The sequence below is a fragment of the Spironucleus salmonicida genome, chromosome 1 (genome assembly GCF_000497125.1).
Source record: "Spironucleus salmonicida strain ATCC 50377 chromosome 1, whole genome shotgun sequence".
In the NCBI taxonomy this organism is placed as follows: Eukaryota; Fornicata; order Diplomonadida; family Hexamitidae; genus Spironucleus; species Spironucleus salmonicida.
Window position 1 is genome coordinate 1,819,420 of NC_090596.1, and position 23,191 is coordinate 1,842,610.

The 23,191-nt window shown below is 26.7% G+C and overlaps 14 protein-coding genes across 14 annotated transcripts; 6 read left to right on the top strand and 8 right to left on the bottom strand. All coding sequences in view use genetic code 6, as the record gives it.

The window, feature by feature from the left end:
• Positions 1–19: 19 nt before the first annotated feature.
• On the top strand, positions 20–592 carry SS50377_21257 (uncharacterized protein; the record flags this gene model as incomplete). Its single annotated transcript, XM_067905194.1, has 1 exon — positions 20–592. The coding sequence occupies one exon, from the start codon at positions 20–22 to the stop codon at positions 590–592; it is 573 nt and encodes a 190-aa protein (XP_067768676.1).
• Positions 593–797: 205 nt separating this feature from the next.
• Positions 798–1,817, top strand: SS50377_21258 (Rhodanese-like domain-containing protein; the record flags this gene model as incomplete). The annotated part of the gene is made up of 1 exon (XM_067905195.1): positions 798–1,817. One exon carries the CDS (start codon positions 798–800, stop codon positions 1,815–1,817), a length of 1,020 nt encoding a protein of 339 aa, XP_067768677.1.
• An 8-nt stretch (positions 1,818–1,825) lies between these two features.
• On the bottom strand, positions 1,826–3,232 carry SS50377_21259 (uncharacterized protein; the record flags this gene model as incomplete). The annotated part of the gene is made up of 1 exon (XM_067905196.1): positions 1,826–3,232. One exon carries the CDS (start codon positions 3,230–3,232, stop codon positions 1,826–1,828), a length of 1,407 nt encoding a protein of 468 aa, XP_067768678.1.
• Positions 3,233–4,396: 1,164 nt separating this feature from the next.
• On the bottom strand, positions 4,397–5,170 carry SS50377_21260 (uncharacterized protein; the record flags this gene model as incomplete). The annotated part of the gene is made up of 1 exon (XM_067905197.1): positions 4,397–5,170. The coding sequence occupies one exon, from the start codon at positions 5,168–5,170 to the stop codon at positions 4,397–4,399; it is 774 nt and encodes a 257-aa protein (XP_067768679.1).
• Positions 5,171–6,355: 1,185 nt separating this feature from the next.
• Positions 6,356–7,165, top strand: SS50377_21261 (uncharacterized protein; the record flags this gene model as incomplete). Its single annotated transcript, XM_067905198.1, has 1 exon — positions 6,356–7,165. One exon carries the CDS (start codon positions 6,356–6,358, stop codon positions 7,163–7,165), a length of 810 nt encoding a protein of 269 aa, XP_067768680.1.
• Positions 7,166–7,176: 11 nt separating this feature from the next.
• On the bottom strand, positions 7,177–8,070 carry SS50377_21262 (uncharacterized protein; the record flags this gene model as incomplete). The annotated part of the gene is made up of 1 exon (XM_067905199.1): positions 7,177–8,070. The coding sequence occupies one exon, from the start codon at positions 8,068–8,070 to the stop codon at positions 7,177–7,179; it is 894 nt and encodes a 297-aa protein (XP_067768681.1).
• A 23-nt stretch (positions 8,071–8,093) lies between these two features.
• On the bottom strand, positions 8,094–9,293 carry SS50377_21263 (A-type flavoprotein; the record flags this gene model as incomplete). Its single annotated transcript, XM_067905200.1, has 1 exon — positions 8,094–9,293. The coding sequence occupies one exon, from the start codon at positions 9,291–9,293 to the stop codon at positions 8,094–8,096; it is 1,200 nt and encodes a 399-aa protein (XP_067768682.1).
• A 42-nt stretch (positions 9,294–9,335) lies between these two features.
• Positions 9,336–9,956, top strand: SS50377_21264 (Inositol polyphosphate kinase; the record flags this gene model as incomplete). Its single annotated transcript, XM_067905201.1, has 1 exon — positions 9,336–9,956. One exon carries the CDS (start codon positions 9,336–9,338, stop codon positions 9,954–9,956), a length of 621 nt encoding a protein of 206 aa, XP_067768683.1.
• SS50377_21265 (uncharacterized protein) lies at positions 9,938–16,072 on the bottom strand (the record flags this gene model as incomplete). Its single annotated transcript, XM_067905202.1, has 1 exon — positions 9,938–16,072. The coding sequence occupies one exon, from the start codon at positions 16,070–16,072 to the stop codon at positions 9,938–9,940; it is 6,135 nt and encodes a 2,044-aa protein (XP_067768684.1).
• A 192-nt stretch (positions 16,073–16,264) lies between these two features.
• On the bottom strand, positions 16,265–19,291 carry SS50377_21266 (uncharacterized protein; the record flags this gene model as incomplete). Its single annotated transcript, XM_067905203.1, has 1 exon — positions 16,265–19,291. One exon carries the CDS (start codon positions 19,289–19,291, stop codon positions 16,265–16,267), a length of 3,027 nt encoding a protein of 1,008 aa, XP_067768685.1.
• A 69-nt stretch (positions 19,292–19,360) lies between these two features.
• SS50377_21267 (ATP-dependent RNA helicase) lies at positions 19,361–21,187 on the top strand (the record flags this gene model as incomplete). The annotated part of the gene is made up of 1 exon (XM_067905204.1): positions 19,361–21,187. The coding sequence occupies one exon, from the start codon at positions 19,361–19,363 to the stop codon at positions 21,185–21,187; it is 1,827 nt and encodes a 608-aa protein (XP_067768686.1).
• A 12-nt stretch (positions 21,188–21,199) lies between these two features.
• Positions 21,200–21,724, bottom strand: SS50377_21268 (uncharacterized protein; the record flags this gene model as incomplete). Its single annotated transcript, XM_067905205.1, has 1 exon — positions 21,200–21,724. The coding sequence occupies one exon, from the start codon at positions 21,722–21,724 to the stop codon at positions 21,200–21,202; it is 525 nt and encodes a 174-aa protein (XP_067768687.1).
• A 109-nt stretch (positions 21,725–21,833) lies between these two features.
• SS50377_21269 (uncharacterized protein) lies at positions 21,834–22,391 on the top strand (the record flags this gene model as incomplete). The annotated part of the gene is made up of 1 exon (XM_067905206.1): positions 21,834–22,391. The coding sequence occupies one exon, from the start codon at positions 21,834–21,836 to the stop codon at positions 22,389–22,391; it is 558 nt and encodes a 185-aa protein (XP_067768688.1).
• A 32-nt stretch (positions 22,392–22,423) lies between these two features.
• SS50377_21270 (Ankyrin repeat-containing protein) lies at positions 22,424–23,137 on the bottom strand (the record flags this gene model as incomplete). Its single annotated transcript, XM_067905207.1, has 1 exon — positions 22,424–23,137. The coding sequence occupies one exon, from the start codon at positions 23,135–23,137 to the stop codon at positions 22,424–22,426; it is 714 nt and encodes a 237-aa protein (XP_067768689.1).
• Between the last annotated feature and the right edge of the window lie 54 nt (positions 23,138–23,191).

A 23,191-nucleotide genomic window follows, 5' to 3' on the forward strand; every position in this document is an offset into this window, starting at 1 on the left:
AGTAAATAATTTTTCAATTATGAAGACTAAAAGCGATTTACACCCATTCGTATTATTTCATTAAGAGTTAGCAATTGATTGCTCTAAAATTTAAATACAATCATAAGAATCAGCTATTACCCTATAAGAATATATTAGCAAAAGATAAGTATTAATTTCTAAAGTAGTAATGCAAATAAATAATATCAGCGAAATGAAATAGTTTTCTAACTAAAATATTGAAACTTTAACAAATGTCTACGACAATTAACCCATTTTTAAATCAGAGTTACTAATAAAGTTTGAATAATTAGAAATATAAAAAATTGATTCATAAACTAACTAAATTAAAGATAAAAATACTAAAATCAACGAACTTATGGATAATTATGAATTATTGGAGTAAAAATTATAAGAATTATTATAAAATAAGCATGAGCAAAACTGGAATGCATTAAATACCCAAGAGGATTTACAAAGCATTGCCAAAGTAGAGAAAGAGCCAGAGAACGTATAGACTTAGGATGAACATATTAACGACTATATCAAAGATAAGGATCAAGAATTACAATAAATTATCCAAGAGGTATAAGAAAATGTTATTGAGATATGATTTCTTTCGGATTTTATTTTACAGAATTTGAAAATCGTAACATTAAATAAATTTTCACAATACCATTATGTATTTTCATCACTCAAGTAATTCAGAAGTGTTAATAATTAAATTTTATTAAGTTCTAATTAATTCACTTTAAAAATCTATTAATTAAACAATATCAAATATATATTTATTTTACATTCAAATTTTAAAATTTATAATGTCCCTCAAACAAGGCTCTACGGTTAAAAAGCAATCAGACCCTCTATAAAGAATTATTCCAAAAAATCCAAAATATGATAATGCAAAGTCTTCAATAAATACTGGATAAGATGCTAAGAAGTTCTAAGATAAAATTGCATCAAATAATAATTATGGGGCACATCAAGTGGGTAAAGGTTTCAAGCGTATTCGGATGAATACCCTAGCAAAGTGGGTGGAAACTGCAATCTTGGTGTTGTCGTAGCCGGATTATTTTGAATCTAAAGAGTCTATTTTTGACTATTAGGAGTGTGAATCATACCAGGCTCCCATGTCTGCATCTAACTTATCACTTTCTATGGCTGAAAGCGAAGCTTCTGTGTGTGGAGAAGAAAAGGGCGTCCCACCTATGTTCATGAAAGGATAGGATATTTAAGAAATTTTAGATAATAGAAAAGATCAGTCCGAATACATGCCTAGTAATAATTCTAGACCTGTTTCCTAAAATTAATCTGCTTAATTTTTCAAAGATAAAAACTAAGCTTCTACTGTTCTTGTTGAAACGCCTACTGATTTAAGTAGTGTCTAGTCATTAACAACAAGAGAACGCCATCAAAAAGTTATTTCAAGAATTCATTTACTCCCTGAATTGAAGTTAGAAATCTTCAAATCAATTGAAGACAGCAAGGCTCCTAGACGCATTTAGTATTTGCCATTATTGACTAATTCTAAACAATTCGTAGTAGTTGATATGCGCCCTGATGTTCAGGATTTCTCAAGATAGCATATATTTGGTGCTGTTCATTTGCCAATGTCATAGCTTAGAAGGGCTACTCATAGAATGCCCTAAGATTTACATTATTTTGTAAAATTTGACGAATCTATAGTTGTTGTGGTTGGGTTATAAGGTTCTTCATTAGAAGAGGGTGGCTAAATGTTAGCAGAGTATGGATTAGCAGAAAGAAACATTGTTTTACTGCTCTAAAGTTTGGAAGAGATAGAAAAAGAGTTTCCTAATATTATGGTAAGAGACAATTGAGGAATTTTTCACTCTATTTATTATATATCTATAGCTGACTAGAAATTTTCATCATTTTCTGTCCACTAAATTATAAGTCTGTTCCTGTTACTTATTGTATATTAATCTATTTACGCTCTAGTATTAAATAAAACATAGTTAACGTGTTCTTCCTATGCTATTTCATATGTTTCTAGTGTTTATAAATTTTCTTAAATTCTTCCCATAAACCATTCTTGCTTTTCCTCCTCGTTAATAATTGATATTTAAATAATTTATATAACATCTTTGTATATAAATAGGGCACTTTTTCTTGTCTTATGGAAGCAAAATCTCTGCATTTCTAACTCTTTTTGTTATACTACTTCAGCAATCATACCATAATTAACCAAATAATTTTATGTTTATACTACAAGAGTTGAATCAGGAAGAATTAGAATATCATCTATTTTAAGCGTCTTATTGAATATGGATTTCAATACTTAATTGGATTTTATCGACATAGATTTCACTAATTCAAATTATCTAACAAAATGTAATGTTTACTAGTCCGGTGATGCATATACGACAATATTACCTTATTGACTATAATCATAGATTAGTTTCTCATAATACTTATTAAGCTTACATGAACAATGCATTATGCAACTTAGAGGGTTTTTCTTATTCTCCATAATAATATAACTATCGAATCTGCCTGCAATAACAATATTCTAGTCAGGAAAACACGTTCTAAACTAGTAACTTAGTGTGCGAGCAACTCCAGTCAAATAAATAACATCATCCCCGTGAACCTCCGGACTTTCAATTTCCTCGTGTTCATCATCGCTATCCTCACGTAAATCATCAAATTTGAGCTCTTCCTGAACTGTTTCAGTGTCTTTATTTTCAAAGAACTGAAAACGTTAAAACGTATACTTATTTGTGTTAGACTTAGTAATTAGTATTATTTCTTAGTTAAAATCAAATTGTAGTGTTTTACAGCGCTCACGAAAGTTAAATACCTATCTTTTGTCGTTAACATAATCAACAATTTAAAGCTAGTACTGATTTTTACGCACTTTAAAATATAGGGCTAAAAGATTATTAAAAATAGCTAAATGGGTAGGAAAACTTGTTTAATGTGTGTGAACTAGCTATATTTCATTTATCGTGGAATATACATCAATTTTTTCATTTTGGTAAATTGCAAAATAGTCATTTTTAAATGTTAATTTTGAGTGCTTTAATTTATTTTAAATGGTGGATAAAACTTTGAAACTAGAATCTAGAAGTTTAATCTCATTAGCACAAATTGCTAAAATTTTATTACTAGTTTTAAAAATATTTACTGGAACAAAGTCCAACTTTTCTATATGAATCGGTTTAAAGTCTTCTTGTGTCCTGAATGTGGTGACTTGGAGTGATTCCTATTATTTAGATACTTGTATAAACATTATTTAACTTCGTTGGTTAGTAAGGTTATTTTAATATATATATTATTTATTAAATTGATTATAGTTTTATGTAAAGGTATTTTTAAGTCACAATACTTATTACCGTTTTTAATAAGTATATCTATATTAGCAAATAATCTAAAATGAGTTTATCAGATCTGTGTAGCATTATTAATTTAAATATTTTATTAATTTTATGATTATACGTTAAATTTCATATAATTTTCTCTATTCATACTTAAAACAATAGTGATAATACTAAAATAATTATTTCCTATATAAATGCAGATTTTTACTTATATAATTTCATAACTAACCTAATTGCTACCTGATTGTTTAACTTAAAACTATTGAATAGAATTAAAATAAACTGCCTTGATACAGATTTCATGAAAATACATGGTAGAGTCTTGTTAAGATATTTAATAAATATTTATGTTATATATATTAAATTGTAGTTATAAACTAAATTTATAATTAAAAAAAATGAATATCAAAAAAATCAAGCTAAATTTATTAAATGCATATGTTACTAATAGAGAACTTTTTAACTTTATCCATACTATTGATTATAAATTGATTATGTAAATAACAACATATTTTATAAAACATGATTTTCATTCTAGTTATATTTCAACACCTATAGAGTCTTTTTCCAGTTGTAAGTAGTTATTATTAAGAGATAAAATTTCACAGTTATGTATAAAATACAAATCAATTTAGTTCAGTTTAAACCCAACATTATTATTATTCTCAATGAATAAGCCTAGAGTTTAATTTTGCAACATTGTTGAAGGTATTACATTTTTGCTAACATTATTTCATACATCGAATCTCAATTTATATTTAGAATAAAAATTTCCCAGTGATCTTATATTATAATATCAAGTTAAGGTTCAGTATGTACGATGGGATTCCCAATTATTAAATTTAATAAAAAGCCCATTTCATGAAAAATTATAATAAATTCGTAAAGATTATTTTTTACTTGAATTATAATTTGAAAATCCAATTTAAGAATGTAGTAGTTTATAAAGTCCTGTTAAAACTTTTAATTTCCGTTAAAATACACCTCTATCACAAAATTTATTTAAATATCCATAAGCACCAAACCATGATATTAAGTTGCGATAAAGGGCAAAATCAGCATATTAAATTAAATGATCATTACATTTCACTAATTTTTTTCTTTGTATTTTCATCTCCAATTGATAAAATTTAACTATAGTCTATTTATTCAATGGAAACGCCTTTGTTTAAATCATATACATCAGATTCAATTAATATAGCACTAGCTCTTTATTTTGCATTATTTTAATTTTCTTTCAGTTCAGCTAATAGTATCGCCCTTGATATAAAGAAAAGCTGATTTATTGATCCAAAGATATGCTTTTGCGAGTTAATTAAGTTTTCAATACTGATATAGTCACCTTATTAAATATATTAAAATATTTATTCATTAAATTTATTTAGATATTATGTGCAGCTTTCAATCAAGTCTAGTCTTCCACAAAAAATAAGTACTGGAAACACCACATTAATAGAAGTTTCTTTATCGAAAATAAGTGCTATCTACGCATTTTACAATCTTTATATCACAAGACCATCTTAGGAGTAGAAGGATGCAAGTTATGCAATCTGTTGAGGTGAAAATTCATTAATCTTTATATCTTTAAACCCTTTATTAACATTAGAAAGATTAAATTAGGATAATATAGACTATTAAATAATAAAGCAGTCTTATTTTTACCTTTAATCCATAATATGGTGCTGTAATTTCATTCTATAAAATCCAGTAGCTTAAATTGCAGCTTCTCTACCGATTGAAGTGAATGATGAAAATGTAATAAAAAGTTGAATATATTTGTCTACATTTTCTTTAACATCTTAGTCTGATATTTAAGCAAACACTGTTTATGCATTTTGGGGCGTAATCATTATGTGATAGAAATATTTATTAATATATAATATAATATTTATCATTTCAACTAGCTTAAATCAAAACCAATACTACTAAATTCGTCAATAATTTATAGTTTGCGTGACATATCTTATGCTATTAGTATATCAGTTTAATTCAACAAATTTTATCTTCGATATTATACTATATACCATTGTCTAAAAAATAACTTGAAATCACAGGTAAAATAAAGCTGTAATGATTATAAAACAATTATATTCTCAATAGTAAAATTAACAGCTAAATCTTTTTAAATGAAATTTTATAATATAAAGCTTACTATCTATTTAAAAAATGTAGTATCTTAAGTTTAAATTTTTATTTATAAAAGGTTATTTCCAATTTATTATAAAGAAAGTTCTTTGAAATAGTTTCGATTTATAGTAGATGCGATTTCAGTAATAATGTCTTTATTGAACAATTCTGAATCCCATTTGATAATTTAAAATATAAACTACTAAAATGAGCTTTCATCTATATTCAAATAATATTATTTTATCAGTTATGAGTACAAATCCTTATCCTCTTGTAGAAAAAGTGTAAAACATAACCTAAAGTTTTATTCAAAAAATTAAGGATATTCCTATAAAGTTGTTAAGAATAGCAGTTTAATTTAAGGTAATTTACTATGAATATTCTAAACAAAATAATATTTGATCAAGATATTATTTATTATAGGTGAAACTAAGCTCTTAATCGATTTATCTAGTAGTTATATTTAATATAATAAAGATTCTTCTTACTATATTTTTGCTTAAAAATCCTAATAAGAAAGCAAGTTCAACTGCTATAATATCTTACTGTCAGTAATATTTTTTAGTAAAACAAGTTAATTTTTCTCAATAATTACCTATTCTAATAATTTTTAAGACAATACTAGCTATTTCTAAATATCACTAATTGGTGTGTACGCCTCTTATGCTTTACTAATTTATGATTACTTTTCTTCAAATATTTTTTTCAATGAGTAATAGTCATCAAACAATTCTTAACAATCATCGCATTTATTTTATTGAATTAAATCTGATACACTACATGTTTATGAATACTATCTGTAAATATTTTAAATCGATTATTGCTTAAATGCCGTGAATAAATCATTCATTTATCCTTTATTATTTACTATATATTATTTATATTTATATTTTTGCTTTTCAAAATTTATGAATTAAGAACAAGTATAGAGCTTGTAAAAGGAACTCGACTTCTATGTTTAGCAATTTTAAGAACTACTATCTCAACTAGAACTCCTTACAACACCAAGTACGGCTAAGAGAATCCAGCAAATATTAACCACGGCACCATTACTCCAGCAAATTCATGCTAAGCTTGTAGATTTAGGCGTATGTGAAGCTTTCTGGCAAAATGCTGACCAATTAGCTTCAAAATCAAGATAATTCAGACTTGATATTTATTCGCTGGTCCCCTTCATTATCCGAGTAGAAGGCGAAGAAAAGAACGCCAGGCTGCTGTAAACAATGGCTGAAAATCTGTACAAGTGCTGCGCGAACGTCATCCAGTTCAAGCAACATTATGGACTCGATTTAGCAATGTAGAAATCGCAAATTCGGGAAATCGCTAAATCGCCTGGTGTCAGCGCATCGCGTTCGGGCGTATTTTAACATTCGATTAGCAATTCTGGAATTTCGTAATTTTCAGCTAAAAGGGCTGATAGGGCAGATGAAGTGATCCAAAAGCAACTCCAAACGATGAAAATGAGCGGCCTTTTCGAGCAGAAGGAAGAGAAAAGGGATGATTCAATACTGCAGGCAAAATTTAATATACTTGAAAACGAGCTCAAACTAATTTAAAATAGGCTTTCTAAGGTAGAAAATGCGTAATGGCAAACAGGAAACACCGAAAATGAACTGGTTAATTTGATGCAGAAAACAGGAGTCAAAGAACTAGTTTCGATTCTTTCAAGGAGTTAAAAATAGGAGCTACTAGTAGCTTTATTGGAAGAATAATAATGAATTAAAAAATTTCACTTTTCCAAAAAACTTGAGCAGTTGTTGGGGGTAAGTTTTCTTGAAACCTTATTCAAATTATACTAGTAACAGTCAGGGCAGTTTTATGTTGCTTTAATACCGTTAAAATTTCGCTACATACATTTTGTGTTACTTTCTGGAGTTATTGTTGATGAAACATTGTGTTGTCTATCGAAATCGAAATTTGGATTATAGGTGCCTACACCTGGTTTGAATTTCGTTTCTTTTAAATCAGCAAAGTTTCCAAAAGATGTTTATCTTCCATCATTTAAGTGGAGATTATGCACAATTTTACCAGTACTCAGAGAGTCCGTTTTTGTTAAATATTTACCAGGCCCAGGGCCAAAATAGTTTTTATTCTCATCAAACGCTTTAATTTTTATTTATTTTGTTTATTTAGATGAACTTAGCATATTATATTTATCTCTTGTGACATCATATTAACCAGGTCCAACCAATAAACCGTTTGTCTTAGAAAAATCTCTATTTTTATCATATCTTGAGGAGAGTGAAAATCCTGGGCAAGAATTAATCATCCCTAAGTTGTATTAGGCTACTGGTGTGTATGCTTATGGTCCAGGTGTTAATGATGTCGTAGCTGGAAGTCTAGTGTTAATAGGTTTAAGACTTTATGTAGTCTAAATATTAATCTTTTTCGTTTTAAATGATGGGACATGTTATGCTTATCTTTTACTTATTGATTGTAAATCTGTTATTTAAAAACATGAATCCTATTTAATATTAAGTACTGAATTTTATAGCAGCATTAATTCACTATTAAGATTTATAGTAGGTGTACTAGATCTTAAAATAACTGAATTAATAGTACTCATTATTACTTCTTTATCATTCTATTCGTTAATTAGTAATTAAGAATGCGGTAAATTCATTTTATATCTATTATAATTATATATCACTCATTAATATTAATAATTTATAAAACTTTTTTCGAAACTACTTCTCCTGCTTCGGTTAATTACGCATAAATTTCATCACCGAAGTTATACTTCCATACTATTTTGCCTAAAACTTAGACTGACATTTCTTCTAAATCTTTTTGCAATCTTCTTTAAGCCATACCCCCGTCCCAACCATATGCACCTAAGACAAATCCTATTTTACCTTTCATTATTCCTAATTGCTTTAAAAAACTAACCCCTTCTACTACACCTGGCATTGCATCTCCATTAAGCGTTGGTGTAGCCAAAATAATACCAACACAATCTTATGCGTTTAATGCAAGCTTATCGAGTAGGTTATATTTCATATTTAACATTACTACTTCAATTCCATGTGATTTCAGCACTTTAGCTACTAAATCAACCGCTTTTTCTGTAGTTCCGTACATAGTTTCATATAATGCAATAAATTTAGGCTATTTTTAAATTGACCCAGTAAATTTGTAATATAATTAAGCAGATGAGTGCACATTTTCCTCTCCTACAGTTTAGGATCCATAATCTGGTAGTATTTATTAGAATTTCATCGATTCAAACCATGTTAAATATTATTTTAATTAATTTGGAACATGAGTAAATAAGTTTGAAACAAAATAAAGTTATTATTCATATAAAACTTCATAATTATCTATTTAATCTGCAGTATATTATGAAAATAAATCACCAGTAAAAACTATTTTATCATATTAGAGATAAATAGCCATTGAATCAGGCCATCTAAGTAAAGGTGTTTATTTAAATAGCAATATATTGTTACCGGTGTTTAGGGAGTAATTACTATCCACAATATCGTAGTATAAATTTTTATAAGAAGGTTTAAACGTAGTGATAGTCTCAAATGATTTCCTATTTACCAATAATTATATTTATGGAAAGTTTATAAGAAAAATACTTAATGCACTCATAATAATAGGGTCGATTCTGTTTAAGATCAATGATTAAATGAATTAGCCATTAGCTAGTTCTTTTACTTTTTTGATAAACAAATTCATAAACAAAGGGGGAGGAAGATTAATAAGACATATTGATTTATCTAAAAAAATATATGAATTATAAGAGATTGCTTTACCACCATATAAATTGTAGATATTCTTCTGGTGGTAGTCTACTGACTAAATGCGATAAATCGTATCAGTAAATTTATGTATATTCATTTAGTAGTAATAAGTATAATATTATAATAAATATATATCATAATGAAATATCATTACAAAATAACAGGCGTAACAGAGTTAATGTTTTACTTAAATTATTAATACCTGAGTTTTATACCTAAAATTAATTCATTTTATCCTTCAGGTAACAAAACTAAACCTGTGATGATAAAAATGGAAAATGTATTAGATGCTTAATACCAATTTTTAGACATAAAATTAGGATGTCCTACATCTTCTCCATATTATAAATCATAATAATAGATTGAAAAAAATCGGTTTAAATGTTTATAAACTATTTAGGCTTAATAGTTTTTTCGTATTGTAAATTACAGTTATTAACATATTATTATTGGTAAATATGACTCTAGATATTTAAGTTATGAATAAACATTATCTCTTATTAACTTATTTATTTCAAATAAACATATCCTAGGTACGATTATAAATTTATAAAATATGTTGTTAAAAATTAATAAAATTAATGGATACTTTTTTGGTTCTAGTATACTTTTTTATACAATTTAAGATCATATATATGTAAAATTAATTGACTTCTAATAGTTTACTCCAATGAAACAAATAATCAATCCAAATGTATAAATTGGTATATATAATATAATTTAAATTTTAAAATAATTTTCTCATTGTTGCTTGGATTGATTTAATATTGATTATTATATTTACTGCTTCATTTCGCTTATTCTTTTGCTAACCAGATTATAAACATCTGTCAATTATGGATAGTTGTCCAAATTATCTTTTATAACTTGGAGACAATCTAATCCTTCTTAAAATAAAAATTATACTGAATGATAAAATATAGACATTTCTTGATCAATACCAATTACCAATTGTTTTAAATTAGGATACTTATAACGTAAAGTTTCGTCTTCCATTACCTAAATGTATTCATCAAAATTATTATTCATAAATATTTTTTCAGTTGTGAATATAGGTGTTTAGTCATTAAATTTTTAAAATAATATTCCAGGGCCCATCTATACAGTAGGTACAAATATGCCAAAAAGTAATGATTACATTTAGTTAATTTATTATTCCTAAACTGGTGTAGATAAAGATGATCTTAAATTGTATAAATTGTTTGCTTATTCATATAAATTAATTGCTTATGTTATTCGTGGAGTAAAATATAATGTGAATTATTTAAATATTTATTCACGAATAATATGTGAAGGTAGCGGCTAAAAAATCATGTAATATGTTACCAATTTTCCTGTAAAATTAGGTTCTTTCTACTAATTTTCAAAATAAGGTAGTTATGAGATGAATACATGATTGTTTAATTATATTTTAAGGTTAAACACATGATTATATGCTGAAAAATTATTAACATAAGTATTTGATACTTGTTTCTGTGATTTTTGCTATATATGCGCTTGAGATTTAAAATAGTCTGAGAATTCTTTTATAACGTAATCAGATACGATAGCTGTTTATACTTAATTTTCTGTCTAGCTATAATATTTAAATGGTTAAACTTCTTGTATAGAAATATAAAGAACGTCACCATATGTTTTTTTTCTTTCGATATAATTATCTGCCAAATTTAGACTTGTTTCAATGGTATTAGAATCTTCAATTTTTTCTTTTTTCTTTTGCTATTATAATATTATTTTTTTAACAAGGAATCTATTTTTATAATCAACTTCAGAAATAATTTAAACAATTTTTTAAGGTAAAATTTTAATTCTTTATTATGTAAGGATATTTTTATAGTATTCTTAATAATAAATAGAAAGAAAATTTGAAATATCCGAGATTCGTTAATTTTATTGATAATGGTAAATATATTATTTATCATTAAATGAATCTGGTAAATATTAACCGTGTAATGAAATTAGATAAAAAAGGCCAATTAGACGTTGAGAATTATTAATAAAGGTTTTGTTAAGTGTATAGATTGCTAGTAATTATTTTGTTTCCTTTTTCTAAATAATTTCCGGTAAAGATTGATAATAATATAATATCAAATCTTTAATTCCTTAATCTAACAAGAATACCAATTCATCTAATCCATAAATTTTAAATATTTTTTAAGATTGTTAAAGATAGTAAAGTACTTTTTCAAAAGCTTTTGGATCAGTATATTAAATATACACATCATTCTCTGTAATCTGTACTATGTTTTATGGAGTAATAGTCTAAATAATTTAATTAACAATAGGGTAAAAGCAGAATTAATTTTCTGTTATTAAATTTGTAATTTATCCAATTTATCCATAAGAGTATAAATATTAATTTAGTGGAATAGCATAATGATAAGATATAAAGCTAGCCATCTAAAGGTAGCAATATGCTAGCTCGATTTGATAGTCATTTTCCTTCAATAATTTAAAAATACGTTCAAACATATCTTTCTTAAGTCCCACTTATTGCTCATATACTGTAATGCTTTTGAAATAACTTTCTAATAGCTTAGGGACATCGGTGTAATCCTTTTAATTAACTCGTACCGTAGCTTCAAGGGCTTATTTGAGACCTTCTTCAAAGCTAGATTTTAGTCTAATTACTATAGATGTTAACACATTATTGAAAGTTAGCTACAAATTATCTTCTCTGAGATCTATAGGTATAATAAGTCTTTCAAATTATTAAAATAAAATTTGTTGCTATTCTTTATCTGCAAATAACATTATTTTGTCTTACAATCTACTATTTGCATTAAAGAATGAGAGGTCTAATTTTGGAGAAGCTTATTTCATAACAACAAATTCAAATTCAATTGAACATTATATTAACTACAGAATACACGAAAAATCTTGTTAATGATGTTATACAAATAAATCCCATATTTATTTTTAAATACATGAAAATATATCTTAAAAACTAAGTCTAGTATTACCTCGAAAGTAATCAGCTGTTCTTTTATATATATCAGAGTATTATAATGATGAAGAGTTAAAAGATTTAGAAAGTTGGTCCCAACCACTAACCACCAAGATATTATTTTATTTTAATTATTTACAGTCAATAAATTATCTGAAATTGTAATATAAAAGATTTGATATTTATAATTGAATGTCCAAATTAATTTATCTTAGTTTTAGCAATTAGGAAAAGCTTTGAAAATTAAGCCAAAGATCTCTAAATTCAATATTTTGTATTTATTAAAGATAATTTCTAAAGTAAAATATAAAATCTTATATTAAAATATTTGTCTCTGATGTATCAATCATGAAATATAAGGAATTAATTTCTGGATGATATTAATTGTCCAAGTCTAACTAACACGGAAGAGTTTAAGATGATTTATTAGTTTCATTATCAAAATTTGATTTTTAGTTAACAATTTTTTCGAGTTCTTATTCCTTAAAATAATTATATTTTTTTGTTGTTTAAACGCTTTAATTAGTACTTTCACAGTTTTATATATAATTATACTGCTTTAATTCAATTTTTGATAGATATAATTTTAAAGATGTAATTAATGGTAAATCTTAATGTACTTTTTTCTCTGTAACATAATACTATAAAAAATTAATAATTTTACAATTGTCTTCTGACAATTAAATACAATCTGAGTCAATATCTATAACATTGGTTTAAAATAAGTCTATAATAATATAAAAATCTTAAATTTAGAAATATTATATATTTTCTTTTTCAGTGTAGAAGTTATTAGTGAGAGAGAAATCTATAAAGAACACGATAAGCTTTTGGAAGAACTTCTGGTCTGCGATAACGTTTTAGCTTATAGTCTCGCTGCTTTTTATGATGAAAACTAAGAACAGGTAAATATTTAGGTAAGCGTCCTTTGACAGGTACGCAATCCCTATGTACTTGATTGTCGACTCAAGGAAGCTGAAGAAAGCGTTCATGAAATTGGTGAACTCGAGATTGAGCAGAAGACGGGGTGACACGTTAGTATCGTAATAAGTTTTCTACACCAGGTCGTTAAAAAATAGCGAGGTCAGAAACTGCTCCACCATCTGCGACTGATACAGCACAGCAGATTCCCGAGGCGATGCAGGATCACGCAGCTAGTACTATACCAGCGCTTCCAGGATGGGGAAAAATATATAGGTGAAATGATTGTATGATTTGAGGATAATCTATGAATTAATATTTTCAAAACTCACAATAGGAGCATTGAATATTTTAATATATTTAGCGAGACTAAGGGAAAAGTAAGGTAATTAGTCCAATGAATCTCCTTCTGGGGTATACACAAATTAACTAAAAAAGATAAACGAGAACTGATATAAATTAGAAAAAGACTATTATAAATCTATATCATTTTTGTGAGTGTCATCCAGTGAGAAAATTAACTATGATTAATAAAGTAATGTCTAAATCATCTATTCTTGATATTACTAGATAGTAATACAGTATTATATAAGCTGAACTGTGAAATTAATCTATGAAATAATTGAATCTCTATTAAATTTTATAGTCTAGATAAATGATGCAAGACATCCTGGTTTAAATAAAAGTTACTATTAAACCTTCGTCGCAGATTCTTTTACTTGGTTTAATATGCCTTAAATAGGATCTGTCTCTTTATCTACGGAAAAGATTCTATGAACATGCGAACTCTTCGTTGATCCATAATAAAGTTATAAAAAGCGATATGCTTAATTTTATTAAACTGACAATATCACATTTTCAGTACGTATTAGTTTCCCGATGCCTAGACATAGCTTCATATGCAGCAGATAAACATCTTTTTTCTGATTTGTATCTATAAACACTATCTTATCCAACAGACTAATATTATTAATAAGTAATATCATAAGACTAACTACAGACTAACTGAGTTGTGTTGTTAATTTTTTCTTCCCGTTAAGATATTGTTAAATTTACATAAGTATAGAATGGGTTGAATTAGAATATTCAAAAATAAACTTCTTTACAAGTTGCTAACTATTTTAGGAACTTATGTATAATTACGAAAATAACATTGCATTGTTTAATAACTACTAGACTGATATGTATAGATCTGCCCGTTTACTAGATATGGAATAATCACCTAGGTTACTAATATTGCTTGCTAGGTCAACACGAACTTTAATAACTGGAATAAATTTCTATGTAAGAGATGATTTTTGAATCCCAGGACTATTTTCCCAGTAACTAAGACCCAAACTTTGTACAATAATTACATCTTCTTCTCGTTTGAGATCTATAGTGAAGGGAAAATCCTTTTTATTTTTAAGACGAAGATATCCTATTCCAACTTTTCGAACTACTTTACTATCTTTTAAGTAGAGTAAATTTGGATCATTGACAAGAAAATTATCCGTATATGATTAATCAATCGATTGAGTATATTTAGCTACGCTGTCTGGTTCTGCAGATGAAAAAGATAAATGATATACTGTAAAAAGGATATGGTATTCATTTGATAAGATTACTGGTAAGTCAATTTTGAAAGTATCACACAGACGTGATGACTTTTCATGATAGGTTGCGGATGACAGTTACGAAAAAAGTTTACCATCTGATGCTCGTGCACATATACTCTTAAGGTGCTCGTTTCCACGTTTAAACTCTACCTTTACAAGTATATTACGACATGAACTAGAAGATAGATTAGTAACATTAAGGGACAGGATCGAAAGGTAAAGATTATTAATAATATTTCTTATCTAGTGTGTAGATTAGTGTTCCAACTTACTATATACGTGAAGATATCGCGGGAAGTCCTACACTGAACCTTAGAAATATAAATTAAGGGACTAGTATCTAGATTAAATTAAAAGCTTTTAAAGATTCTCTGATGATCTAAGCGAATTAAAAGGCGATATACTTGATGTAGGAAGATACTGTTCTTAAAACTAGGAATATAATTAAAATTACTGGATGCCATTCTTTAGAGATATGCTACCATCACTAAGAAAACACATATCAAACTAAAAATCTAATGGTGCTGTTTTGATACTTTACCCTTTTTCTGCTTGTTCCTAGAACGTTGCAGTGATAAGATCATTTGCAACATTCTTCATTTTTGGCTTAAAAAATTAGAATGGTGCAGGTTGTTGCAGCTGTAATGGGAGGATAGTAATGAGTTCAGAAAGATTTGGAAAAAGGTGACTATATCCAATATACACTAACTGCCGTAGTACCCCCACTTAATCGGTATTATCATACGATTCTAATATTAGATGATTCTATTCTGGCTCAAGATGATGTGTTTAATGGTCTATCAGGTCAAATGGAGACTAAAAACTAAATTTTTTGCAGATTTCAGGGAAATCCATGTTATCGAAAACCTCATAGAATGATTCTAAGTTACGCCCATAATCACGCTCTACAAAAGATACCATATAAAGCTATTTAAGGTTTAACGCCTAGTCAATATCAATGACAAATGTTTGCTATTACTCAGTATGGTAGAACCACTCTGAAATTTATTTAAATTATCCCTATTCTTTGAAGAATATTGCAAATTTAATATAAAAATTTAAAAATGTATCTAGAGCAATTTACACTTTTCGTACTCGAAAACATATACTGAGGGGAGCATTGAAACTTAACTAGTAGTCTTGATACTTATCGAATATAGATGTCTTGTTATTTATAATTATTTAACTAAGACACTTTCCTGAATGCATGATAGGAATATCACTTATTTACTTTTATAGAAATGGTAAGATCTCACACGATGAAGGAGTTTTTCGTAAAGGAAGCTATTCTTATTTATACAAATAATCAGGATCATTATATTAATTATGTTAAAATGCTGAATACATTAACTCAGTTAGTAACTTACTAGAATTTAACATAACTTCATCTAATATTAGTGAATCTGACATTTTATTCGATATATAAGGGATTAATATATATTAAGAATTAATAAAAACTTCAAGTTATTTAATTAAAATTAAATATATATACCAAAATAAGATCTATAATAATTGTAATATGTATGATAATTATGAAATATGGAAATTTATTCTTATCTGGTCTTCATACATCTTTATAATAAATTAAATATAAATAAGATATCACTTATTTGAATTCGTTAATAAATATTATTAATATACTTAGCTATGTTATAAAACAAATGGCTACATGAATGTAATTACATCTAAATTATCTTTTACTAGTTATTAGATTTCATTAGCATAATATGTGTGAATTAATAAGCAAATTATATTGTCATCAGATGGTTAATAGATTAACACAATAAAATACAGAACTTAAAATAACAATTTATCAGGTTTACATACTTAAGCTAAGGTCTTTGCTATTTATCCAGATAAATGATTAATTTAAGAGGTATACGTGACTAATAACACCAATGCTCCTAAATTTTGAGATTAATACTATGTGTACTTCTATAATAATTAATCAAATTCATCGCTTTATATTACTAATTACTTTTACAAAATTAACTACGTATAAAAAATATAAATATATTCATTAGGAATCTATGAATTTACTTAAATTTAAACATTAATTAGATAATTTTATACATTACAATTCAGTTGCAATAATATATAGCAAAAAACACCCAAAAATGATTAGTTCTATAGATCTCCATCTTATTACATAAAATTAGATATATATGTACTTACCTCAATTGTATGGGATATGTCAATAAATAATGTTTAAAGTCTTATTTATCCTTAATATAACATGGATAATTATTCTTAACAAATTTCAGATTCAATGCCATAAGAAGAATATGACATGTACTTGTTAAATGACTTATTAACCATTTAAATTAAATTAAATGTCCATTATAAAATACTTTATAAGTAAATTTCCTTAGATTCAAGCTAAGAAGTACCAGTAATGATAATTTAAAATGATGATAAAATAGGTTCTAATTCGTTTACAGTTCTTCTAGTTTTAATATCCAAAGCTTAATTAAAAATATTAATAACACCATCTACTATCTAATTGTCATTAGTAGCAATTAACATGCTGGCATAACATGAAGCTACATTTATAAATTAATATTACTTAATATAGTTAAATTTGTTAATCAGTTTCAGTGTTTATGTAACATGCTAACTAGACATTAATGGATTCTCAACGAACATATATTAAATAGCAGTAAACACAAGTTTCTATTACTTTAATATATACGAGTTGCATTTTTAATTTTCATCGAAAGTATTCTTTTCTTATTCAAATAATGGTGTATTGAGGGTATTAAAAAATTAAATAAATGATATGTCGACCTATGTTTAAGAAAACTAAGAAGCAAATTTAGTTAGCAATTATGTTATAGATATAATCAACGAATCAATAATTGAATGTAATTCATCAATACGTTCTTAAGCCAGTAAAGTAAATATACTATTTATAAATATTTCAGTTTATGTTGAGTTAAACTAACATAAAAATAGCGATAATGATTCTATAACTTAGCCAAAATATTAGATAAAATCTTAATTTTAAGCTAAGGAGAAAATCTGAGAATTGAAAGTAAAATATTCCTTAATATAATAGTCTAAATATATGTGAATCTAATCCTTATCTAACAATGATTAATCAATTAAAAGAGTTATGATTTTAAGAATAGAATACTTAATCTGCAAGTTTTAATTTTAAGAAAAATGCTAAATTATTGTTTTGATAAACACTAATTTATCTTCAGTAATAGTACTATTGCTTTAAAGAATGTTATTCAAAAGAGTTAGAAAAGTAATTTAAACATATTAATCACATTAGATTATGTTCTCTATAACTAAAGTTAAAACATTGAATATAATCTTGTTAATTTGTTAATTGTTTTCGGTCGAAACAATAATCGAATTAAAACTATAAAGAATCCAATATGCTTCTATTTACGTATTCATAGAAGATAGAAATTCGACTAGTATATTTGCATATAATTCTTAATCAGAATCCAATTATTCTGTATAGAATAGTTATTTAATGATTTCTATTATTGAAATTCTAAATTTTACGTCATTTTTATGTAACTAAATATAGTTATTTATAGTAGGTAGTGCTATTTCTTATATTTAACCTAAATACATTGAGAAAATACTATCAGATATTGTCTAATAAGATGAATTTACGTCTATCTTTTAATATTTTTCAATATTATCCATATCATCTTCAGAAATATTATTAAGGCTGGGATAAATAATAGTTATAAGAAGCTTTTAAGAATATTCAAAATATTTTTCCTCCTAAAATAACGTATCAGACTAACTTATAACTGAGGAGCAGAGATTGATTCCAATAAGAAAAAGTTATTAGTCATCATTGCTTTATGTTAGTATAAGTGTAATAAATTCAAATATTTGGTCAATATAATCTGAAAATAATTCTGGTATACATTCGATCATTTCAACAAAACATTCAATAGTCTGCTTGAATGCATTACGATTTGAAAATGCAAAATTAGAAATTTTTTAAAGAATTTAAAATAATCCTGCTATAAATTATTATTATAAATCATAATCAACACAGTCCTCGTCATCATTAGCATATTATGCACTCATAAGAATATTACTAATACCTAAGAATGCATAGGAATTTATTGTAGGATCTAAAGATTCACATAGTACGGTAAGGTATTATAATATAAATGATTTAGTGTATCTCCATTTCGAATTTGTTAAGCTCCATATGATAATAGAAACGTCAGAAATCTTTGAAGTTGTCAAAGCTTAATCTATATATTGCAATAACAAATTTATATTTTAGTTGCATCTAATAAAATTAACAGCAATTTCGCCACAAAGATCAGCTAAAATTTTTGAGAACGAACGATTATTTGATAAAAGTTGCAAAATGATTATTAAAAATTATTAAGTGATATCTTTGTTTTAGCATCTATCAAAAAGAGAATCACCAGACTTAATTAGCAGATTCTTCCTAATAATGGTGCAACAGAAGGCGATAACATCATCATCCCCAAGTTCAAAGAGTTTAATCATATTGACTAAATACTCATCAGGAAATTGGTCTAAATATTAAAAGTAAGTTGTAGTAGCTTATATTCTAAGTTCATTATCTTAAGATTTAATTATATTATTCATCATGTATTAAAAACTCCCGAAGTCCATTAAAATGAAAACCTTATTGTTAAATTATTATATATTTAAATTTAAATCTCACTTTATTTTTCTTTTCTTATGGAGTTAAACTTTATAAAAGATAAAACCGAGCCATCTAAAATAAATTTTATTAAGAATGAACCTCTACAACGTCAATAAAATGGTATATTTAAGAAAGAGGATTTCTTAGACCTTCAAAAAATCGGCGAAGATCTATCTTAGGAACTAGCAAAAATAACGACTGATACACCTCAAAAATAAGATAGTCTGTTCTCTGAAGATCTATTGGAAACTATGGTTGGAAGCGAAAAAATACAGCGCAACCTATCCAAAATTGGATATAAAAATGCTACAAATATACAAAAAATGTCATTTGGAAAAATATAGAATAAGTGCGATGTTTTACTTAAATCTTCAACAGGATCAGGCAAGACACTTGCTGCACTGCTACCACTTGCTGACCGATATGTAAATGTCACAAGATAATTGAAAGTTCTAGTTTTATCACCTACAAGAGAACTATCAACTCAATCTGCTGACTTAACATAAAAGCTTTTAAATGGGTCAGAATGCGTAGTCTCATAAGTAGCTGGAGGCTAAACACGGGATAAAGAAAAGGCTTGTTTGCGGAAAGGTTAGTGCTTTTTATTTTGTACAGCTGGTCGATTATTAGATCATATTGATAAAACTTAGTGTATAATGAGTGCAATGAGAGCAGTAGAAGTAATTATTCTGGATGAATGTGATTAGTTATTATAACAAGGAGCGAAAGTAACAATTTAGCGTATTTTTGATATTGTACCTAGAAATGTTTAAAAAATATTTTTATCTGCCACTATTTCAGATGCAGTTTAGTAATTATCAAGATAATACTTAATTAATCCTTAGGTGATTTAGCTTTAATCATCAATTTTTTAGAATTTCTCTTTGCCTAATAGTTTACACTAAACTTTCACTATTGTACCAACAAAAGCTAGATTAGCTTGTTTGTTTGGATATTTATCTACACTTTTTTAAGATTAATCTTAGTAAACAAAGTAATTTAAATTAAATGAAGAAGAATTATCATCGTACTCTGAGGTATCATCTTCTATATCCGATAGTTTACCTTCCTAGACATGTGTTTTAGTATTTGTTGAATCCAGAGCTGTATGTGATTTCCTTCTTGATTTATCTGGTAGGTTAAGAAATAGCGTTGCTACACTTTTACCCCCTAATTTATTTAAATTACATGGCGGGATGAATCAAGAAGATAGAGATTAAGTTTGGAAAAAATTTATCTCTCATAGTGGTATTTTATTTGCTACTGATGTGGCAGCTAGAGGCCTTAATTTAAATGTTGAAAAAAGTGGAGTTGATGTTGTTATACATTATGAAGCTCCAGTTAGTGTTGAGTAATATATACATAGAAGTGGTAGAGCTGGTAGAATTGGTAACAATGGATAGACTATGTTATTTTTATAAAACAATGAGGTAAAATTTTTAGACATATTGATCTCTTAAACTAAATAAAAAGTCTAATTCATTCCTGCAGATTTATTAGGTAAAGGATCATTAGGATTTAGGCTAGGGTATCGGGCCTATGAGAAAATCTAAAATGAGATTGAAAAATTTGAAAAAGATCCAGCATTCTTCGAACTAGCGGCTAAAGCATTTTTGTAATATATGAATGGTTATTCTGCCAGGGATTAAGAGTGTCGTTCCGTATTTAGACCTAGTGCACTTCATTCTGGTCATGTTGTTAAAAGTTTTGGTTTGAAGGAGGCTCCAAGAAACGTATCTAAGGCGGTTATTGAGCGAAGTAAGGCTGCTAGTAATAATAAGAAAAATAACCTAGTAGCAATAAATGGAAGAAGGGGTACAAAGGTAGAAAAAGGTACGTATGACGAAAGATAAGTAATGTGATATTAATACTATTCACTAATTGACACTATTTGTTAAAAAAATATTAACATCATCTGCATTTTCGCTGAAATTAATATGATTATCTTATACACTATGACACTATCGCGATTATTTAATATCTGCGAGAGTTTTAACAGTCATTCCACCAAACTCTAAAATTGGTAACTCAAATGTATGAATCTATCTATTTCTTAAATTTAAATAAAGTTGGTTAGAGTTAATATTTCTAATAGGAACAATTTTTTCTTCAATATTAGACTATCGTGTTTTCTTTGGAGATGATACTTTTACTTAGCTATTAGTATAAATTCTTCTTTTATATAAGTTGAAAGAATAGTTTGCAGAGATAAAAAGCTCAGGTGTTTATTGATTACGATATCTTTTAAGTGCTGTTAAGTTTCTTTCAATTTTAAGAATATCGTTAATTTTTAAATGTTCTTCACACTTTTGTCCATATTCAGGCTTAAAATCTACTACAAAACCTGTTTTCTCCCCTTCAAATAGATCGTCTAAGTTATCTTTAGAATTAATGTCCATTTTGCGGAAAGTTATATAATATAATTAGTAGCTTAATAAATTTTACTAAAATACAAATACAGTTATTATATATAATTTTAACATAATATAATATTTCAATCTAATCTAAATGATTTTCATATTTACCCAAGTGTTTATCAAAGATGATAAAGCGTTATTTAAGATAGACGCAGGGTTTAATTTCTCAAAATTAGCAATAACTTCATTAATAGACTAGTCTTTAGGTTTAGTTGATTAAGGATTTTTTAATTTTAACCGAACTAAACTAACTGGATATGACTGTGTTAATGTAACATATACAAAAGGTAAGGCACCCAAAGATGTTTTACCTGCAACTGGTTTTGTTTCTTATAAATCATCATCTCTTTCTGGTCTAAAAGGTGAATTATTCTAAAATCCAACATCTATGGCATGTACTAATACACTATTAATTAATTTACCAAAATGGAACTCTAACTAGTAGCAAAAATCAATTGGTATAGCTGTGTTTTTGATTATAGCAATAATTATAATTGTCTTAGGTACAATGACGGCTATGGTGTCTATAAACGACGAAGCAATTGAAGAAGTCGATGATACATTACTATATAATTGTCCTGAGATGGCTGTATGTCCAGAAGCATTTTTAAACGACGAACCTTGGGAAGCAGGCGCAGATGATTTCTGAAAAATATATTTACTTTTATTTATAAAATCACTTCAACACATTATATCCAATATTTAAATTTAATCGTTCTTTTTTGCCAAATCTCTGGCCGATGATCCAAACTCGTTCTTTTATTTTATTTCAGCCTTAAGAATACTATAACAGTCACGGTGTTTACCATCTATAGCATACATTAATGCATTCCATCCATAATTGTCCTATAACTTTATTTCATATTTTAATAATAGACAAATATCAGCAAACCCTCGTTCTGCTGCCATCATGAGGGCAGTTTTACCTCCTATATATCTTTACTTTTATTCTTTTAATAAATACTATACACATTTAGTTTAGTGATTTTCTACAGCTATCATTAATGCTGTCTTATTATAAAATTACTTATTTAAATTATATGACTTTTACTAAAGATATTAAAGATTTTCTTAAATAAATTACAGATCTCCCTATTTAGCTGCTTCAAAAAATAACTAAGAATGTATAAAATTAAATTCAGAGGTACCAGTGGTAAGACACTATTATAAATATTATTTAATTTAATTAAGTTTAAGTATTTATGCTAAATTTAGGCACTGTGATATATTTTATGGCTCATGATATGCAATAAGTTATACTACTTCTATTCTACCAGATTCAACAGCAGCAAACAGTAATTCCTTATCTTCAGCTAAAAATATAGGCAATGATTCTCTAATAAGTGTCATAGGTGCTTTGCTCAATTTAGATTTGAATGACTTTACACTATTCATCTGAAAGCTTTATGAATATAGTAATATATTAATTATAAGATAAATAAAATAGTT